The sequence below is a fragment of the Amblyraja radiata genome, chromosome 9, assembly GCF_010909765.2.
Source record: "Amblyraja radiata isolate CabotCenter1 chromosome 9, sAmbRad1.1.pri, whole genome shotgun sequence".
Lineage (NCBI taxonomy): Eukaryota > Metazoa > Chordata > Chondrichthyes > Rajiformes > Rajidae > Amblyraja > Amblyraja radiata.
The window spans coordinates 10,336,282-10,355,450 of record NC_045964.1 but is presented as its reverse complement, the minus strand read 5'-3'; the positions used below and the strand labels follow the sequence as shown (position 1 = coordinate 10,355,450).

General features: G+C 48.2%; 1 protein-coding gene across 1 annotated transcript in view; it reads left to right on the top strand.

The window, feature by feature from the left end:
* The window catches only part of plekhh1 (pleckstrin homology, MyTH4 and FERM domain containing H1), a 132,507-nt gene that overhangs the window by 34,942 nt on the left and 78,396 nt on the right, over positions 1 to 19,169 (top strand). The window contains exons 4-5 of the mRNA XM_033026652.1: positions 12,248 to 12,397; positions 19,065 to 19,148. Of these exons, the coding sequence (XP_032882543.1) occupies positions 12,248 to 12,397; positions 19,065 to 19,148 (234 nt within the window). The remainder of the gene's footprint in view (positions 1 to 12,247; positions 12,398 to 19,064; positions 19,149 to 19,169) is intronic.

Sequence of the window (19,169 nt, the reverse complement as noted above, 5' to 3'; positions counted from 1 at the left end):
TCTCATGATTTTATACACCTCTATAAGATCACCCTTCATCCTCCAATCTTTTGAGCTTCCAAAGAATAGAGACTCAGCCTACTTAACCTCTCCCTATAGCTCACACCCCCTAGATCTGGCAACATCCTCGTAAATCTTCTCTGAATCCTTTCCATTGACAATACCTTTCCTATAACATGGAGCTCAGAACTGAACATAATATTCTAAATGCTGTCTCACCAATGTCTTATACAACTGCAACATGACCTACCAACTTCTATCCTCAACACTCTGTCTGATGAAGGCCAATGTACCAAAAGGACTTTTTGACCACCTAATTTACCTGCGACTCGACCTACAAGGAACCACGCACCTGCACTCCTGGATACCTCTGCTCTACAACACTAGCCAGAGGCCTACCATTCACTGTGTAGGTCCTGCCCTGGTTGGACATCCCAAAATGCAACACATCACAGCTGTTTGCAGATTTTGCAGCTGTAACCTGAGAGTGACATTGCACCTTATAACCAACACTCTTCCGGCCTCCAGGGAGTGTTGCTACTGAGTAATGAATGGATGGTAGAGAGGGCTTAATGAAAGGATGAGGGCAGGGTACCAGTAGGTACCAGTAGGACTGGGCAGGTCGGAGAAGACAAATGCCATTGGAGCTTCCCTCAACTCTGGAGGGAATGGACATATATAATGTTTTGGGTCAAGACCCTTCATTAGTCTGACGAAGAATCCTGACCTAATATGTCACATATCCACTCGTTCCGCAGATACTGTCCATTTAGTTACTCCAGTGTTTTACTCAACATTCCAGCATCTGCAGTTACTGTGTCTTCTGAGATAAATGGACCCAGAAATGGGTGAACCATATAGCTCTTGGATTTAGCCTCTCTTCAGCAGGTCTGAAGCATCTCCTTGCAGTCGTGAAAACGAATTTCTAAACCCAAATGTCCCTCCATAATATCGGGGAGTACAACACACAACACCAGCCAGGAGCAAGAAACTGCTCTCAGCCTTGTCACCTTCCTGTCAGCTAACAACCAACCATTCCACATTTCCTGCTTTGAATTGTCCTTTTCACACTTTACCCCTCCACATCTCTAGACTCCCTCTCCCCTGACTCGCAGTCTGAAGAAGGGTCTCGACCCAAAACATCACCCATTCCTTCTCCCAGAAATGCTGCCTGCCCCACTGAGTTACTCCAGTATTTAGTGTCTATAACTGCTCTATAGGCTCTCCTCCTCAGCCGATTGATCCACAGAAAGTCCTGCTTAATGTGCATCAAGTAACCCGATGCACGCCAAAGCTTGAGTTTATCTGTTGATACATTTTGTGCTTCCATGTTCATTCCCAGGAGTCAGAGTTTTGGAATTTGGGATGGAATTGATTTCCTCCTTCCCACCTGGCCCTCTGGCCCAGGGGCTTCACCTCACTGTTATCCAGTGGAGCTGAGCTGAATCAGGGGTAGAATAAGGGGATGGCCACTTAGAACGGAGATGAGGAAAAACTTTTTCACCCTGAAAGTTGTGAATCTGTGGAATTCTATCCCTCAGAAGGCAGTGGAGGCCGATTCTCTGGATGTTTTCAAGAGAGAGTTAAGGGCCTGTCCCACTTTCACGACCTAATTCACGACCTTTTTTACTCGTGGACATTTTTCATCATGCTAGAAAAAACGCCCCGAACTACTTGATGCCACGAGTACCTACGACTAGCATCACGGCCTGCTATGACCTACCCACGACCTCGTGACGACCATGCTGCGAGTATGAGTCAAGGGCAAACTCGGCAGAGGTCGTGAATTAGGTCATGAGAGTGGGACCAGCCCTTCAGATAAAGCTCTTAAAGATAGCGGAGTCAGGGGATATGGGGAGAAGGCAGGAACGGGGTACTGATTGTGGATGATCAGCCATGATCACAGTGAATGGTGGTGCTGGCTCGAAGGGCCGAATGGCCTACTCCTGCACCTGTTGACTATTGTCTATTGTCTTTACGGGCTGGGACCGAGCCCGCGCCGACCAGTGATCCCCACACACTAAGGCTATCCTACACACTAGGGACAATTTACAATTGTCACCGAGACGATTAGAGCACCATCTGGAACCTCTTGGCACTGTTACTCTCCATCTCCAGACCAACCGCTGAACCTCTTAAGGCCATGAGTAGAATTAGGCCATTCAGCCCATCAATAGGCCTGACTTTGGGGTGAACTTGGGGTGGGGACTGGACTTTGTGCCTTCCCCCACAGTGGTATCCATTGTGGGGGGATGATTTTTTTGTCTAATGTAATCCTGTAAGTCTGTGTCCAAGATGGCTGCCGTGAAGAGAGAGTGGACGCTGGCGCGCTTTGGCTGCCGCTGCTCTCTCTTCACATTGTGTTTTTGATTTTCTGTTTTTGGACTGAATTCTGTTTTTAATTTGTGTCTCTGTGATGTCTTTATTACTTATTTTATTCTGATTATATGTTTTTATTTCTATTAATCTATGTAAGGTGTCCTTGAGATGTCTGAAAGGCGCCCATTAAATAAAATTTATTATTATTATTATTAAGTCTACTCTGCCATTCAATCATGGCTGATCCATCTCTCCCTCCTAACCCCATTCCCCTGCCTTCTCCCCATAACCCCTGACACCTGTAGCTGTGGGGTGTTGGTCAGAAAGTTTGTCCCTGTCCCTGGTTGCACTGCCCTGTGTAGCACCACTCCTTTGAATTGACTTCCAAAGCTTGGATTTGAAGTCATAGAGTATAGAGCATGTGCAGCTCAGAAAGGCAGTCAGCCATGTCATGCCAAACTGCACTGCACATCTGTCCGCGTCTGATCTGCATCCCCCTATCCCTGTCTGTTCATGTGGATGTCTAAACCTTGCTATTGTATCTGCTTCCACAGCCTCCCTGGCAGCGTGTTCCAAGCACCCACCTTTCTGTGTAAAAAACAAAACAAATATTTGCCACCTTAATTCACATAGAGGGTCGTGGGTGTATGTAACGAGCTGCCAGAGGAGGAACTTGAGGCAGGTGCGACAACATTTAAAAGACAATTGGACACGTTAATGGATAGGAAAGGTTTTGAAGGTTCTGGGCAAAATGCAAGTTGGTGGGACAGGTGTAAATGGGGCATCCTGGTCGGCATGGGTAAATTGGGCCAAACGGCCTGTTTCTGTGGTGTATAACATGAAATCCCCTTTAAATGTTTCTCTTCACCTTATTGCTATGCCTTTTACTATTTGACATTTCTATCCTGGGGGAAAAAATACTTTCCAGCTACCATGTCTCCGCCCTTCATAATTTTATATACTTCTATCAGGTCCCCCTCAGCCTCTGTAGCTCGAGAGAAATGTTGCCCAAGCCTTCTGTGTAGTTAATACCCTCTTATCCAGGCAGCATCCCGATAAACCTCTTCTGCAGCATCCCTGAACCCCCCCCACGACCTTCCTGTGATGCGCTGACCAGCACTGCATTTAATATTACAAATGTGGCCTAATCACAAGTTCACAAATAATAGGTAGGCCATTCGGCCCATCAAGTCCGCTCTGCCATTCTGATCTCTGCCTCCTAATCCCATTTTCCTGCCTTCTCCCCATAACCCTTGAAACCCGCTCCAATCAAGAATTTGTCCATCTTTGCCTTAAGAATATCCACTGTCTTGGCCTCCACAGATTAACTACCCTCTGACTAAAGAAGTTCCTCCTCACTTCCTTTCTAAAAGAACATCCTTTAATTCTGAGGCTCTCCCACCAGTGGGAACATCCTTTCCACATCCACTCTATCTATGCCTTTCATTATTCTGTAAGTTTCAATGAGGTCCCCCCTCAACCTTCCAAAGCTCATCATATGCTAATCCACTCATTCCTGGAATCATTCTTGTAAACCTCCTCTGGGCCCTCTCCAGAGCCAGCACATCCTTCCTCAGGCATGGGGCCCACATTTGCTCACAATACTCCAAATGCGGCCTGACCAGCACCTTATAGAGCCTCAGCATTACATCCCTGGGTTTCCAGTCCGCTTGATATAAATGCTAGCATTGAATTTGCCTTCCTTACTACTGATTTGACCTGCAGATTAACCTTTTTGGGAATCCTGCACCAGCATTCCCAGGTCCCTTTGCACCTCCGATTTCTGGATTCTCTCCCCATTTAGAAAATAATCTACGCCTTTATTCCTACGACCAAAATGCACGACTACGCACTTTGCTGTACTGAATTCCATCTGCCACTTCTCTGCCCACTCTCCTAACCTGTCCAAGTCCTTCTGCAGAGGCCTTGCTTCCTCCACATTGCCCGCCCCCACCTATCTTAGCATCACCTGCAAACTTGGCCACAATCCCCTTCTTGACCTTTTAGACTGAATCTTTCTATTCAGTCTCTCACTGGCCCTGGTGTCAAGTAAATCCCCGGTGTTGGGCTGTGAATGCAGTCCTCTAGAGGGTGATGCTCGTTGGTGCAGCAGTTAGTGCCGCTGTGCCATTGCCACAGTGACCCAGGTTCGATCCTGACTTTGGGTGCCGTCGGTGAGGAGTTTGTACTTTCTTCCCGTGACACCCTGGAGTTTCCCTGGGTGCTCTGGTTTCCTCTCGTATCTCAAAAACACGCAGGCTGGTGGGATAATGGGCAAATATATTTTGTCCCCTATTGTGTGGGAAAGTGTCAAAAAAGTGTCAAAAAAAAGGGCTATGGAGAAATAAGAGAAGGAATGAAACTGATAATTTGGCCTGTTGATAGCCAGCATGGAGCTAATGGGCCTAATGGCCACCTCCTCTGTTCTAATATGTGGACAAGCGGGTAATATGATACAAGGCGTTAATGGGCCCTTGTTTGAGGTACTTGTGTTTGTCAGTGCTGCGTGTTAGTGCTTCAACCTATTGATGTGTTTGGTGGTCAGGCCGTCTACAGATTCTGCAGCGCACCAACAGGTTACCTAGGTTCCCACAGCTCCCCCAGCAACTGATGAATGATTAAACCCCTGGCCCACAGAGTCCCCTGCTTCACGGTTCACTGGCTCGCTTCAGGCAGAGCGCCTGGGAAAAGTCCCGGGGTGAGGAGAGCACTGGAGAATTTGGCCGACTGAGCCGCTTTATTGGCCCTAATGAGCAGGTCCTGCCCTTCCCGCACTCCCCTCCCCCTCCCACCCACCCACCACAAGCAGGCAGGACACTTCCTGACTCCGCACTCATTGAAGCTCCCCTCTGCTTTCTCGCCTCTCCTGACGTCCCTCCTCTTTACCCTCTGCAGACCTCAGCAGGTGCAGACCTCCACAGCCTGCATGCTATCACCAACCCCAACACCCCACTGATGTTGTTACAGCTCGCCCCCACCCCCCTGCCCCCTTCTCCTCTGGCAGCTGCAGCCCCCTCCTCCTTACTCTTTGAACCCCTCTTGGGCTTTACCCCATCCTCGAGCTGATCACCTTTCTATGAGCCCATCCCCCCTCCCTGCTCTACTCCATTTCAGGTCTCTCAAATGCCGGGCCCACCTCCAGATCCCCAACCCCCTCCTCTCTCCGGTGTGCCCCAACTGGATGTGCACCTATTTTCCTTCCTCTCCAATCCCTTTGTTTCAAACCTTCTGTTTTTCATCTCTGGCCTTTGTCCAACAAGATGCCTATCACTCCCCCCCCCCCCCCCCCCAGCCCTCACCTCCCTCCACCTGTATCAACCTATTACCTGCCAGGCTTTGTCCTAAATTTATTTTCTTCCAGTTTTTTGGACCCCCACCCCACATTCAGTCTGAAGAAGGGTCCCGACCTGATTCCATTCCATTCTGTTCTGTTTTGTAGTTTTTTGCACAAATCCGCAAGCATTGGCACTTTTCATTCCACTGCACTCCTCGGATGTGTATGTGATGAATAACCCTGACTTGACTTGAAACATTACCTATCCATGTTCTCCAGAGATGCTGCCTGACCCGCTGAGTTACTTCAGCACTTTGTGTCTTTTTTTGGGACCCAAACTCTCTCACTCCCTTCCTAAACCACTCTTCCCTTCTTCTCCCTCTTCCAGTTTTAAGATGTGGGCACAGATCTCTTGGTCATGTGTGCAATCTCCTTGTTTGTGTCAGCAAGTCTTTGGAACAGGGGGGACCTCCCAGTCCATTCCAGAGGGGTGTGGGTGGAACATCTCGAACCATTCCCAATATTCCGTGATTCCTTTGGTGCCCAAGGAAAAATAATCCTATTTAATGTGATCAATGGACAGGGCACCGACAGTACCCCGTGTCAAGAAAGTGCTCCAGAGCTAACTATGAATGAGCCCCCTTTGTTCAGGGTCAGGCCCCTTATCGGAGACACTCCATCCAGGAGGTAACATCTCCCCTGTCAACTGCTCCAAAGATCACCTCTCATTCTGCTGGACGGGGCAGTGATACAACTAGTGGGGCTATTGCCTCACTGGTCCAGTGACCCAGATTCATGATCATAAGGGATAGGAGCAGAATTAGGCCATTCAGCCCATCAAGTCTACTCCGTCATTCAATCATGGCTGATCAATCTCTCCCTCCTGACCCCATTCTCCTGCCTTCTCCCCATAACCTCTGACACCCTGACACATTCGATCCTGACCTCAGGTGCGTGGGTTTTCCTCTGGGTGCTCCAGTTTCCTCCCACACCCCAAATACATGCGGGATTGTAGGTTAATTGGGCGCTGCAAATTGTCTCTGATGCGTGGGATGAGTGGGATGAAACTGGGACGTGTGGATGGGAATATGGGCAGCATAGGTTACAGGGTAAATACAGGGAGGAATGGGATGGATCAATGAGCCAGCAAAACTCAACAGCCTTTGATGTCCTCCTGCTATGGAGTGATACAGAGGGGAAACAGGCCCTTCGGCCCAACTGGCCCACACTGGCCAACATGTCCCAGATACACTAGTCCCACCTGCTTGCGTGGTCCATATCCCCCTAACCTGTCCTATGCATGCACCTGTCTAACTGTTTCTTAAACGTTGGGTTAGTCCCAGCCTCAACTACCTCCTCTGGCAGCTCATACATCCACCACCCTCCGTGTGAAAAGGGTACCCCTCAGATTCCTATTACACCTTTTCCCCTTCACCTTGAACCTATGTCCTCTGGTCCTCGATTCACCTAGTCTGGTCAAGAGACTGTGTCCTTAGCCTACAATGCCTTGGTGATTTAAATGCTTGTTTAGGGGGCTTAATTAACTGTCGTGAGAGTCCTTGCCTCCACCGGCAATATGTCTCAATTCCGAACCCAGTGTATCCCTACTCTAGTCATTACTGAAACGTTCCATTCCCAGCAGCAACCCAGGGAATTCACTTTCCACTTTCTTTTTTTATTTTTTATTTTTTTTTAATTTTATTTTTATTAGAAGTACAATAAGTTACAGTAATACACACCACATATATCTTATTACATTTGTTGTACCCCTTCATTTTCTGAGCTTTAAGAAAGATAGAAATAAAAGAAGTAAGGAAAGTGAGAAAGAGTCGTGACAGTGCAGGAAAGTGTTGGGAAAAGAAAGCCCATTAGAAAGAGAGTTAGAGAAGAAAGTTAAGAAATAGACCCTAGAAAAGAAAGAAAGAGAAGAAAATTCCACTTTCGACAGTGCAATTACATCCTTCCAAAAATAACTGAGCACCATATTCCAGGTGTCCCCAAACCAAGGTTTTATAAACCAGCACCAAGCCCTCCCTGCACTCATTATTCAGACTAATAAAAGCACGCATCCTGTGCGCCTTCTTCGCCATCATATCTGCCTTTCCTGCCTCTTTCAGGGATTAACATGGATCAGAAGCTAGGCCTGTTTACTGTGGTGATGTATGTCTGGTTTCATCACATTAACTTGCCTCGACTGGTTTCATCAGGCACTGAAAGTAAGCATGCAGGTACAGCAGGCAGTGAAGAAAGCTAATGGCATGTTGGCCTTCATAACAAGAGTATAGGAACGAAGAGGTCCTTCTGCAGTTGTACAGGGCCTGAGTGAGACCACACCTGGAGTATTGTGTGCAGTTTTGGATTCCAAATTTGAGGAAGGATATTTTTGCTATTAAGGGAATGCAGCATAGGTTCACGAGGTTGGCGGGACTGTCATATGTTGATAGAATGGAGCGGCTGGGCTTGTATACTTTGGAGTTTAGAAGGATGAGAGGGTATCTTATTGAAACATATAAGATTATTAAGGGATTGGACACGCTAGAGGCAGGAAACATGTTCCCAATGTTGGGGGAGTCCCGAAACAGGGGCCACAGTTTAAGAATAAGGGGTAAGCCATTTAGAACGGAGAGGAGGAAAAATGTTTTCACCCAGAGAGAAGTGAATCTGTGGAATTCTCTGCCTCAGAAGGCAGTGGAGGCCAATTTTCTGGATACTTTCAAGAGAGAGTTAAATAGAGCTCTTAAAGATAGCAGAGTCAGGGGATATGGTGAGAAGGCAGGAACGGGGTACTGATTGTGGATGATCAGCCATGATCACATTGAATGGCGGTGCTGGCTCGAACTGCTAGTGTTCAAATCCTGCTTCAGGAGGAAACCCGATGGATTTGGGATTATGAAGGGAGTGATATGAGTGGCAACTGAGGTGGGAGAATATAACAGCTAAACATGTTTACCCTGTCTGAATTGTCCGAAGAAGGTTCCCAACCCCCAACGTCACCGATCCATGTTCTCCGGTGATGCTGCCTCATCCACTGAGTTACTCCAGCACTTTGTGTCCTTTCACCTTCTTCCATGCGGGCTGGACAACACGTCTGTCTGCCCTCGCCTTGCCACTGTACATCATACCCCCATCATCTTCCAGATTACCCCAAAGAGCAAGAAAAAAGGAGCTTAACACCCCACCCCAGGACCCGGCGACATTTATGTCGGAGACCCGCGATTAGCCGTGTGGATGGATCGTGGAAAGAATTCTGAGGATTAGCCCTCTGGTTATGTCAGGGGTGACACTTCATTCAATTAACAAGGAAGGAAGCAAGGCCATTCTTGAGGCTGTGTGAAGAGAGACACAAAAAGCTGGAGTAACTCAGCGGGACAGGCAGCATCTCTGGAGAGAAGGAATGGGTGACGTTTTGGGCCGAGACCCTTCCGTCACCCATTCCTTCTCTCCAGAGATGCTGCCTGTCCCGCTGAGTTACTCCAGGTTTTTGTGTCAATCTTCGGTTTAAACCAGCATCTGCAGTTCCTTCTTACACATTGAGACTCTGTGTGTGTGTGTGCGTGAGCGTGTGTGCGTGTGTGCGTGTGCGTGTGTGCGCGTGTGTGCGTGTGTGCGTGTGTGTGTGTGTGTGTGTGTGTGCGTGTGTGTGTGTGTGCCGCGCATATGGAGGCAGAGGGGGTGGGGGTGGGTAAAGGATGTGGCTTTCCCACACTCATGTGACTGAAGTGTCAATACCTGTCTCTGCAGGCTGCAGTCACGGAGTAACATTGTGTCAACACCAGGGAGGCCCCCCTACCTTGATCTATTATTGTCTGCAAAACAGATTTAACATCCCCTGTTTTGTGTGTGTGGGCGTTATAGGGGTATTTTGGACTGTGACCTTGGGTGAATGGGATGGCTTCAGGTTACAAGCCAATACGAGCTTTGTTTAGCCGATGTTAGAGGCAGACTTTAAACAAACTTGGGTGGTCATTTGTGTCTTTGGTTCCATCCTTTACCCTTAATAAACATCAGGGAAAGGAAAATACGCCAAGCTGTTTCAGCGAAGGGAGTGAGCAAGCAGATGTGGATTGTAAAAAATGACAAGGTTGTGCTGGGTGAATGTAGGCGGGTGTTTTGGCTAATTGGGTTTCCCCAATACAAAGGGATATCAGTGGATTGGTGATGTTTTGGGTTGGACCCATCTTCAGACTCCATGGATAGGTGACATTTCAGGTCGGGACCGATCTTCAGTCTGAGGGAGAGTCAGAAGCCGAAACATCACCTCTCAATGTTCTCCAGAGAAGCTGCCTGACCCGCAGAGTTGCTCCAGCACTTTGTCTCCTGCTGGTGCCGTGGAGCTCTGCTCTATCAGAGATGCCTTAAATGTGATCAACTCTCTCCCTCTTTTTTTGCTGTTCATGTTGATCTTGCTTTGTGCAGATCAACTCCCACAAGCCCTCTTCACTAGGTTAATTATAGTTTAGATTAGAATTACAGCATGAAACAGACCCTCTGCCCCACACAGTCCACGCTGACCATTGATCCCCTATACACTAGTTTTATGCTCTACACACTAGGGGCAATTTACAGAAGCCAAACGTTAGACTTTAGAGATACGATGTAGAAACAAGCCCATTTGGCCCACCGAGTCCGTGCCGACGAACAATCCCCGTGCACTAGCATTATCCAACACACTGGGGACAATTTACAGAAGGTAACTAACCTACACATCTGTCCGTCTTTGTAGTGTGGGAGGAAACCGGAGCACCTGGAGAAAACACACGCGGTCATTGAGAGAACGTACAAACTCTGAACAGACAGCACCCGTAGTTAGGATGGAACCCGGGTCTCTGGCGTTGTAAGGCAGCAGCTCTACTGCTACACCACCCACCCATAACCCCTGGCTTCTATTTTTTTTTAATCCTTTATTGATGGTGGAGCAGTTTTGGTTGTTTTGGCGAAATGCAAAAGCTAAGATCTGCACAGCATTGTCTCACTAACAGTTAAATGAGACAGATGGTATCTGTTTACAATAGATTGGTTGAGAGCCAAACAAACGGCAGCGAGACACTGGAAAGAAATCCTCTGCTCTTCTTAGAAATGGTACCTTTGGATCTTTTACGACCAACAAAATGTCCCTGGCACTAGTGTGGTATTCCCTCAGCACCACATGAACAGGCTCAGTCTGAAGAAAGATCTCGACCCGATACCCCACCCATTCCTTCTCTCCAGAGATCCTGCCTGTCCCGCTGAGTTACTCCAGCATTTTGTGTCTACCTTCGGTATAAACCAGCATCTGCAGCATTATACACAAGAGCATTATACACAACCTCTGAGCACGACTGGCAGCCACCCAGCTCAAGGCAAGAATGCAGCCCCACTAACTTCTGAAAGACTAAAGGGCCTGTCCCACTAGGCTATTTTTTAGGCGACTACAGGTGACTAGGCTGTTGCCACATAGTCGCCATGGGGTGTCACCTGTATGGTCGTGAGTAGTCTCCTCAGTCGCCCAAAGAGTCGTAGCATAATTCTGGTGTCTGCTGGATTTTCAACATGTTCAAAAATTTTCGGAGACAGTCGGCAACAGTGGGTTTGACGCTAATGAACGTAGCTTGACTTCTCCTGATGTAGGTGCTGCCGTAGTTATCACCAGGTTAACGTAGGTTGTCGCAGGTGAAGTAGGTTGTAGCCAGGTGAGGTAGGTCGTCGCCAGGTGATGTAGGTTGTCGCCAGGTGATGTAGGTTGTAGCCAGGTGAGGTAGGTTGTCGCCAGGTGATGTAGGTTGTCGCCAGGTGATGTAGGTTGTCGCCAGGTGATGTAGGTTGTAGCCAGGTGAGGTAGGTCGTCGCCAGGTGATGTAGGTTGTCGCCAGGTGATGTAGGTTGTAGCCAGGTGAGGTAGGTTGTCGCCAGGTGATGTAGGTTGTCGCCAGGTGATGTAGGTTGTCGCTGGTGCTGACCGGGTTTTTTTTTTTGTTAAAGTAATGATTCTATTTAAAATTTTATGTCGAAGGGGGGTCCAGTCGCTGTTTTCTCTGCGACCTGCTACGACTGACAGTCGCCGGCAGTCGCCTAGAAGCAGTTTAAGTGGGACAGGCCCTTAATCCTATCCAGAGCCATGGTCACACACCTACAAGATGGAGGAAGGAATTAAAGTAGACCACTTCGGCAAGGGAAGCCTTCACATTCCTCCTCTCCTCCCCAAACACATTGCATTACAAGCTTTTGGGTGGCGCAGTGGTAGTGTTGCTGCCTTACAGCGCCAAAGACCCGGGTTCAATCCCGACTATGGGTCCTGTCGTACGGAGTTTGTACGTTCTCCCCGTGACCTGCGTGGGTTTTCTCCGAGATATTCGGTTTCCTCCCACACTCCAAAGACGTACAGGTTTGTAGGTTAATTGGCTTGGTGTAAATGTAAATTGTCCCTAGTGTGTGTGTGTAGGGTATTGTTAATGTGCAGGGATCGCTGGTGGGCGTGGACTCGGTGGGCCGAAGTGCCTGTTTCCATGCAGTACCTCTATACTAAACTAAACTAAACGTTCAATAGCCAGAAGCCCACAACTTACCCTCGATTCCCACCTAACACAATTGATTCTTTTAACGTTAGTCCGTTATTTATTACACTTCCAAACGTGGAGCGTTTCCACTAACGTTTGCTTTTCATTGAAACCTCATCAGGTCCAGGCTTTAAAGGAGAAACTGAAAGCAGCCAATATCCAGACCAGTGAATCAGAGAATAGTTTACTCAGAAGGTACCATGAGATGAGCAACACACTGCAGGAAAAGGACGACGTGATTCAGAGGCTGGAGCAGCAGTTGGAGGAACAGGTACCAGATAACGTTTGATATTGGTCCCACAGTTGTAATCAGTTCAGCCTTTTTGAAGAACAGCAAGAGCTCGACAAGTCTCCATTTGAAGAATAAAATCTTTGACTTTGTAAATCTACTGAGCCAGACTGCCTTAGTTTACTCAGTACATTGATAGGTAGCTTTTTAAAGAAAGAGAGGGCTTTTCATTCATGAAGGGGTGGAGCAATATCCTTCAGCCCACCACCTGAAGTATTTGCCCCATTCCCTGAAAGATGGTGAAGGGCCTTACCTTTTGAACCATTGCAATGGTCATCTGAGACTTCCAGAAGTGCACCCTTCCGTACGAACTATCGAGGCATGCAGCCTCTGAAGTAGTTATGAGGTGTTTGCACAAGTCCCTGGTGCAGTGCTTGTGTCCATTTGGAATGGACAGAGGTGTACACTGACCCACATCTCACCTGTGTACTTGGTGATGCTGTTGTAGGGAGCACTCCATCCATCTATTTAGCATTAGGCTTGGACATCTTGCTCTGGCTCTAATGACATTGCACCAAGAACATTGCAAGAGATTCTACAAGTATATTCAGAATAAAAGGGTGGCTATGGAAAGATTAGGTCTCCTTAGGGATCAGCATGGCCATCTTTGTGTAATAATGTCTTTAATGTCTTTATTTATATAGCACATTTTTAGTCAACTTGCATTGACCCCAAAGTGCTTCACACAATTACTTCCATACAGACAGGCAAAGGTGGGTGAAGTGTCTTGCCCAAGGACACATCACTTGCGGTGTAAAACCGCAAGTGATGTGACCACAATATTTCTCATCTGTTTTTATTGACGAGAAGATGATAGAAGCTAGGATATTGAGACATAGGAGTTGTCGTAGATCATTTAGGAATTATCAAAGAGCAATTACATCCCTGGATCTTGAGGGAAATGAAGAAGGGACTTGTGGAGGCCCTTGTAGAGATGTTTGCTTCATCTTTAGCCACAGGCGAAGTTCTAGTTGACTAGAGTGGCTCATGTATTGTTATTTAAGAAGGGCAACAAGGACAAGCCAAGGAACTACAGGCCGGTGAACCTGATGTCAGTTGTGGGTGGGAAAGTTGTTGGGGGAGATTCATTGGGACAGGAATGGCGTACATTTGGATAAGCACGGATTAGCTAGAGATAGTCAGCATGGCTTTGTGCTTGGGAAATCATGTCTCCCAATTCTGATCGTATTTGAAAAGGTCACCATGAGGATTGATGTGGGCTGGACAGTGGATGCTGGCAAAGCCTTTGACAAGGTTCCAGGTAGTAGACTTGTCAGAAGATTAGTGAGCTGGACATTTCAATTCAAAGTAGGCTTGGAAGAAGGAATCAAAGGGTAGATATGGAGGGTTGTTTTTCTGATTGGAGGCTTGTGATCAGTGGAGTACCACAGGGGTCGGTTCTGGGTCCGCTGCTACTTGTTATTTACAATACAGTTGCTCCTCGACCTACGATGGGGTTACGTTCCGATAAACTGATCGTAAACCGAAAATCGCAAGTCGAAAACGCATTTAGTACATAGCGATCACGTGCCCAGAAGTGACGTTGGCCCGTTGCCGTTGCGGAGCATTTGCTGATGATAAAGTCGAAATATCGCAAGTCAAAGCATCGTAAATCGGGGAGGATAATGCTTTGGATGACAATGCAGTTAATATTGTTACTAAATTTGCAGGTGACTGCAAAATAGATGGTAAGATGCTCAGTGAGGAAGGATGTCTAAGTTTACAACAAGATCTAGATCGGTTGGAAAGGTGGGGCATGGAATGGCAAATGGAATTTAACTATTTTGACAAGTATGAGTGGTTGCAATTTGGCATCAAACTAGGGCAGGACTTGCACACTAAATGGTGGAGCCCTGGAGTGTGTTGTGGAACCAAGAGATCAGGGAGTACAGGTGCATAGTTCCCTAAATATGGCGAGTCAGGTAGATGGTGTGATGAAGAAGGTGGTTGGAATGGTTGACTTCATTACACAAGGTATTGCATACAAATGTTTGGACATCATGATGCAGCTGTACAAGTGGTTAGTAAAACTACACTCGGGAAAACTTTGTGCATTTGGGACGACAGATGGCACAATGGGCTAAGTGTTCGGCTGGCAACCGGAAGGTAGCCGGTTCGAATCCCGCTTGGAGTGCATACTGTCGTTGTGTCCTTGGGCAAGACACTTCACCCACCTTTGCCTGTGTGTGAATGTGTGAATGTGTGTGAGTGATTGGTGGTGGTCGGAGGGGCCGTAGGCGCAGAATGGCAGCCACGCTTCCGTCAGTCTGCCCGAGGGCAGCTGTGGCTACAGAAGTAGCTTACCACCATTGAGTGTGACTGAGGAGTGAATGAATAATGCGATGTAAAGCGCCTTGAGTATTAGAAAGGCGCTATATAAATCCCATCCATTATTATTATTATTATTCTGCTTACCCAGCTCTAGGAAGGATGTCAGTAAGATGAAAAGGATGCAAGCGAGATTCACCTAAATATTACCTCGGCTTTAGGTCAGGTCAGGGTGAGTTCCCCCCCCCCCCCGCCGCGGGTACCATGTAATCCCGTGCTACCTGCTCCATGGTCGGATAGTCGGCGAATAAACCGTCTCCCCCAGCTGGTTTGCCAGGTGAGGAGGGGGCTGTGGACCCCCAGCAGGACCAAAAACAAGACCTGTCAAAGGACGGATGAGCTTCTAGCATGCCAACGGCCACCCACACTTCAGTAGAAGTTGCGATCACTGTCGTATATAGCATTGTAAGGAATGATGATAAAGCACACACGCCAAAATCCTATACTTCCAGCGCGGATGTATACAGGAGGACAGAGACGTGTGGTGCGTCCGTCACCGTTCCCGTCGGAAACCAGCACCACTGCGTCGCTAATGTTTTCAACGATGATGAATGAATTAATGAATTAATGAATTTAGGCACGAGTTATGTGAAGAGAATTGGATAGGCTTGTACAGTTTTCTCTCGAGCGTAGGAGGCTGAGGGAAAACATTATTGAGATGTACAAGATCATGAGTGTCATGGATAATGTGAACGCTCACAGGTTTTTTTCCTTGGATACAAGATTCTCAAGTTCAAGTTCAAGTGAGTTTATTGTCATGTGTCCCTGTATAGGACAATGAAATTCTTGCTTTGCTTAAGCACACAGAAAATAGTAGGCATTTACTACAAAACAGATAAATGTGTCCATATACCATGATATAAATATATACACACATGAATAAATAAACTGATAAAGTGCAAATAGCAGAAAGTGGTTATTAATAATCAGTTTTGTCTGAGCCAGGTTTAATAGCCTGATGGCTGTGGGGAAGTAGCTATTCCTGAACCTGGTTGTTGCAGTCTTCAGGCTCCTGTACCTTCTACCTGAAGGTAGCAGGGAGATGAGTGTGTGGCCAGGATGGTGTGGGTCTTTGATGATACTGCCAGCCTTTTTGAGGCAGCGACTGCGATAAATCCCCTCGATGGAAGGAAGGTCAGAGCCGATGATGGACTGGGCAGTGTTTACTACATTTTGTAGTCTTTTCCTCTCCAGGGCGCTCAAATTGCCGAACCAAGCCACGATGCAACCGGTCAGCATGCTCTCGACTATGCACCTGTAGAAGTTAGAGAGAGTCTTCCTTGACAAACCGACTCTCCGTAATCTTCTCAGGAAGTAGAGGCGCTGATGAGCTTTTTTGATAATTGCGTTAGTGTTCTCGGACCAGGAAAGATCTTCAGAGATGTGCACGCCCAGGAATTTGAAGTTCTTGACCCTTTCAACCATCGACCCGTTGATATAAATGGGGCTGTGGGTCCCCCTCCTACTCCTTCCAAAGTCCACAATCAGTTCCTTGGTTTTGCTGGTGTTGAGGGCCAGGTTATTGCGCTGGCACCATATGGACAGTTGCTCGATCTCCCTTCTATATTCTGACTCATCCCCATCAGTGATACGCCCCACAATAGTGGTGTCGTCAGCGAACTTGATGGTGGAGTTCGCACTGTGGATGGCTACGCAGTCATGGGTATAGAGTGAGTACAGCAGGGGGCTGAGCACGCAGCCTTGAGGTGCTCCCGTGCTGATTGTTATCGAGGCTGACACATTTCCACCAATACGAACAGACTGTGGTCTGTGGATGAGGAAGTCGAGGATCCAGTTGCAGAGGGATGCGCAGAGACCCAGTTCTGCGAGTTTGGTAACCAGTTTGGAGGGGATGATTGTGTTGAATGCCGAGCTGTAATCGATGAATAACAGCCTGACATATGAGTTTTTGTTGTCCAAGTGGTCCAGTGCAGAGTGGAGGGCCAGCGAGATCGCATCCACCGTTGATCTGTTGTGGCGGTAAGCGAACTGCAGTGGGTCCAGGTTTTTGTCGAGGTATGAGTTGATTTGCTCCATGATCAGCCTCTCATCTTCATCACCACCGGCGTTAGTGCCACTGGTCGATAGTCATTGAGGCATATCACCTTACTCTTCTTGGGCACTGGTATAATTGATGCCCTTTTAAAGCAGGTGGGGACCTCAGACCTCAGAAGTGAGAGGTTGAAAATGTCCGTAAAAACTCCCGCCAGTTGATCCGCACAGGTTTTTAGAACACGACCGGTTATACCATCAGGACCAGGTGCTTTTCGGGGGTTCACCCCTCTGAAGGATTTCCTGACGTCAGCCTCTGTGACTGAGACTGAAATGCCATCACAGCGAATGGGGGATCGGGAAGGCACATCAGTATTCTCCCTGTCAAAGCGTGCGTAAAACGCATTGAGCTCGTCAGGGAGTGATGTTTCACCGACATTCGAGCTGCCTCCTGGTTTCGCCTTGTAGGAGATTATTGCATTCAGGCCCCGCCACAGCTGCTGAACATCTGTCTCATCCTCCAGTTTGGAGCAGAAGTCCCTTTTGGCCTTTTTGATGGCCTTACCAAGGTCGTATCTGGACTTCATGTAGGCCACTGTATCATCGGACATGAATGTCCTGTGTCTGGACTTTAGAAGAATGCGGATCTCAAAGTTCATCCAAGGTTTCCGATTGGGAAACACTCGGAAGGTTTTTGTAGGGATGCAGTCCTCCACACATTTCTTTATGAAGTCTGTAACGACTGTGGCGTATTCGTTCAAGTCCGTTGCCGAGTCCTTGAACATTGCCCAGTCTACAGACTCCAAACAGTCCTGGAGTTGTTCTTCTGCCCCCTCCCCCCCCCCCCCCCCCCCCCCCCCCCCCCCGACCAGCTCTGTACTGTCCTCACTTCTGGGGGTGCGCTCTTCAATTGCTGCCTGTAGGCAGGAAGAAGCAGCACCGCGGTATGGTCGGATTTACCGAAGTGAGGGCGAGGGATAGAACGATAGGCATTCTTGATGGTGGTGTAGCAGTGGTCGAGGGTGTTAGGTCCTCTGGTGCAGCAGGAGACATGTTGGTGGAAGTTGGGGAGTGATTTCTTGAGGTTCGCCTTATTGAAGTCCCCAGCAATGGTGGTAAATGCCTCGGGGTAAGACGTCTGGTGTTTGTTGACCACGGCCTGCAGCTCCTCCAGTGCCAGATGGACATCTGCCTGGGGTGGGATGTAGACCGCGGTCAGGATAACGGAGGTGAATTCTCTTGGGAGGTAGAAGGGACGGCACTTCACCGCAAGATGTTCGAGGTGTGGAGAGCAGGAGTTGGACAGGACAGCCACGTCGGAACACCACGCAAAGTTGACCATGAGGCAGACGCCCCCTCCTCTCCCTTTCCCAGATGCCAGGGTACGGTCCATGCGGTGGATGGAGAACCCTTCAGGCTGGACCGCTGAGTCTGGGGAGCTGGGGGTGAGCCATGTCTCTGTGAAACAGAACACAGAGCATTCCCTCAGCTCCCTTTGATAAAGCAGTCTTGCCCTTAAGTCCTCCACTTTATTTTCAAGGGACTGTACATTAGCTAGTAGGATAGTAGGGAGAGGGGGCCGAAGTCCCCTGCGCTTCATTCTGACCTGGAGTCCTGCCCGTCGGCCACGTTTCCGGACACAATGGAGGCTTCCCCTTTGTTTCCAGGTACTGTACTTGCTGTACCTGCTGTTTCTGCGGACCTGCGCTGGAACGGGGAATCCCTCACAGACGGCAGCTCCAGCTCCGTAACGAACGGGGGTTCCCTCAAAGTCGGCAGCTCCAGCTCCGTTGTTCCTGGGAGATCCAGCCCGTCGGCTCTGGGGGTCATCCTGGGGTCTCCAGGTACCGTACCTGGGATCCTCAGTCGGGTCGGGAGTTCCACAGCCAGCGTGGGAAAGTTTAAAGTCCGGGGTTCCCGCAGCTGCGGGAGATCGCGAAATTGCGAGAGCCTTGAGGTGCTCAAGCAGCTTGTCCGAAACGGCACCGATTTCTGCTGTTTTTCTGATCCAGGTAAGTTGTTGGAAGTTGTAGTTGAGCCTTTTATTTTCCGGAGCTCCGCAAAGGTCGCCGCAGGCAGGCGCCATCTTGCCGATCAATCTGGAGGCCTTAAGCTTAAGGTGGGAGGGAAGAGAGTTAGGAGGGATCTCGGAGGCAACCTTCTCACACAGAGGGCAGTTCCATCTGGAATGAACTGCCAGAGGAAGCTATAGAAGCAGATATAATTACGATTAAAAAAACATTTTGATATATATATATATATTAGTGATCAATTGATGCTCCCACAAGGTTTAAAGCTCAAAACTCAGTTTGACCTCTTTTTCCCTCAGAATAAGCTGAGAGGTCAGGAGGCGAAGATAATTGAAGAGAAGGCAGCCAAAATCAAGGAGTGGGTGACGTTTAAGCTAAGAGAAGTAAGTCCCTGACTCTGGCTT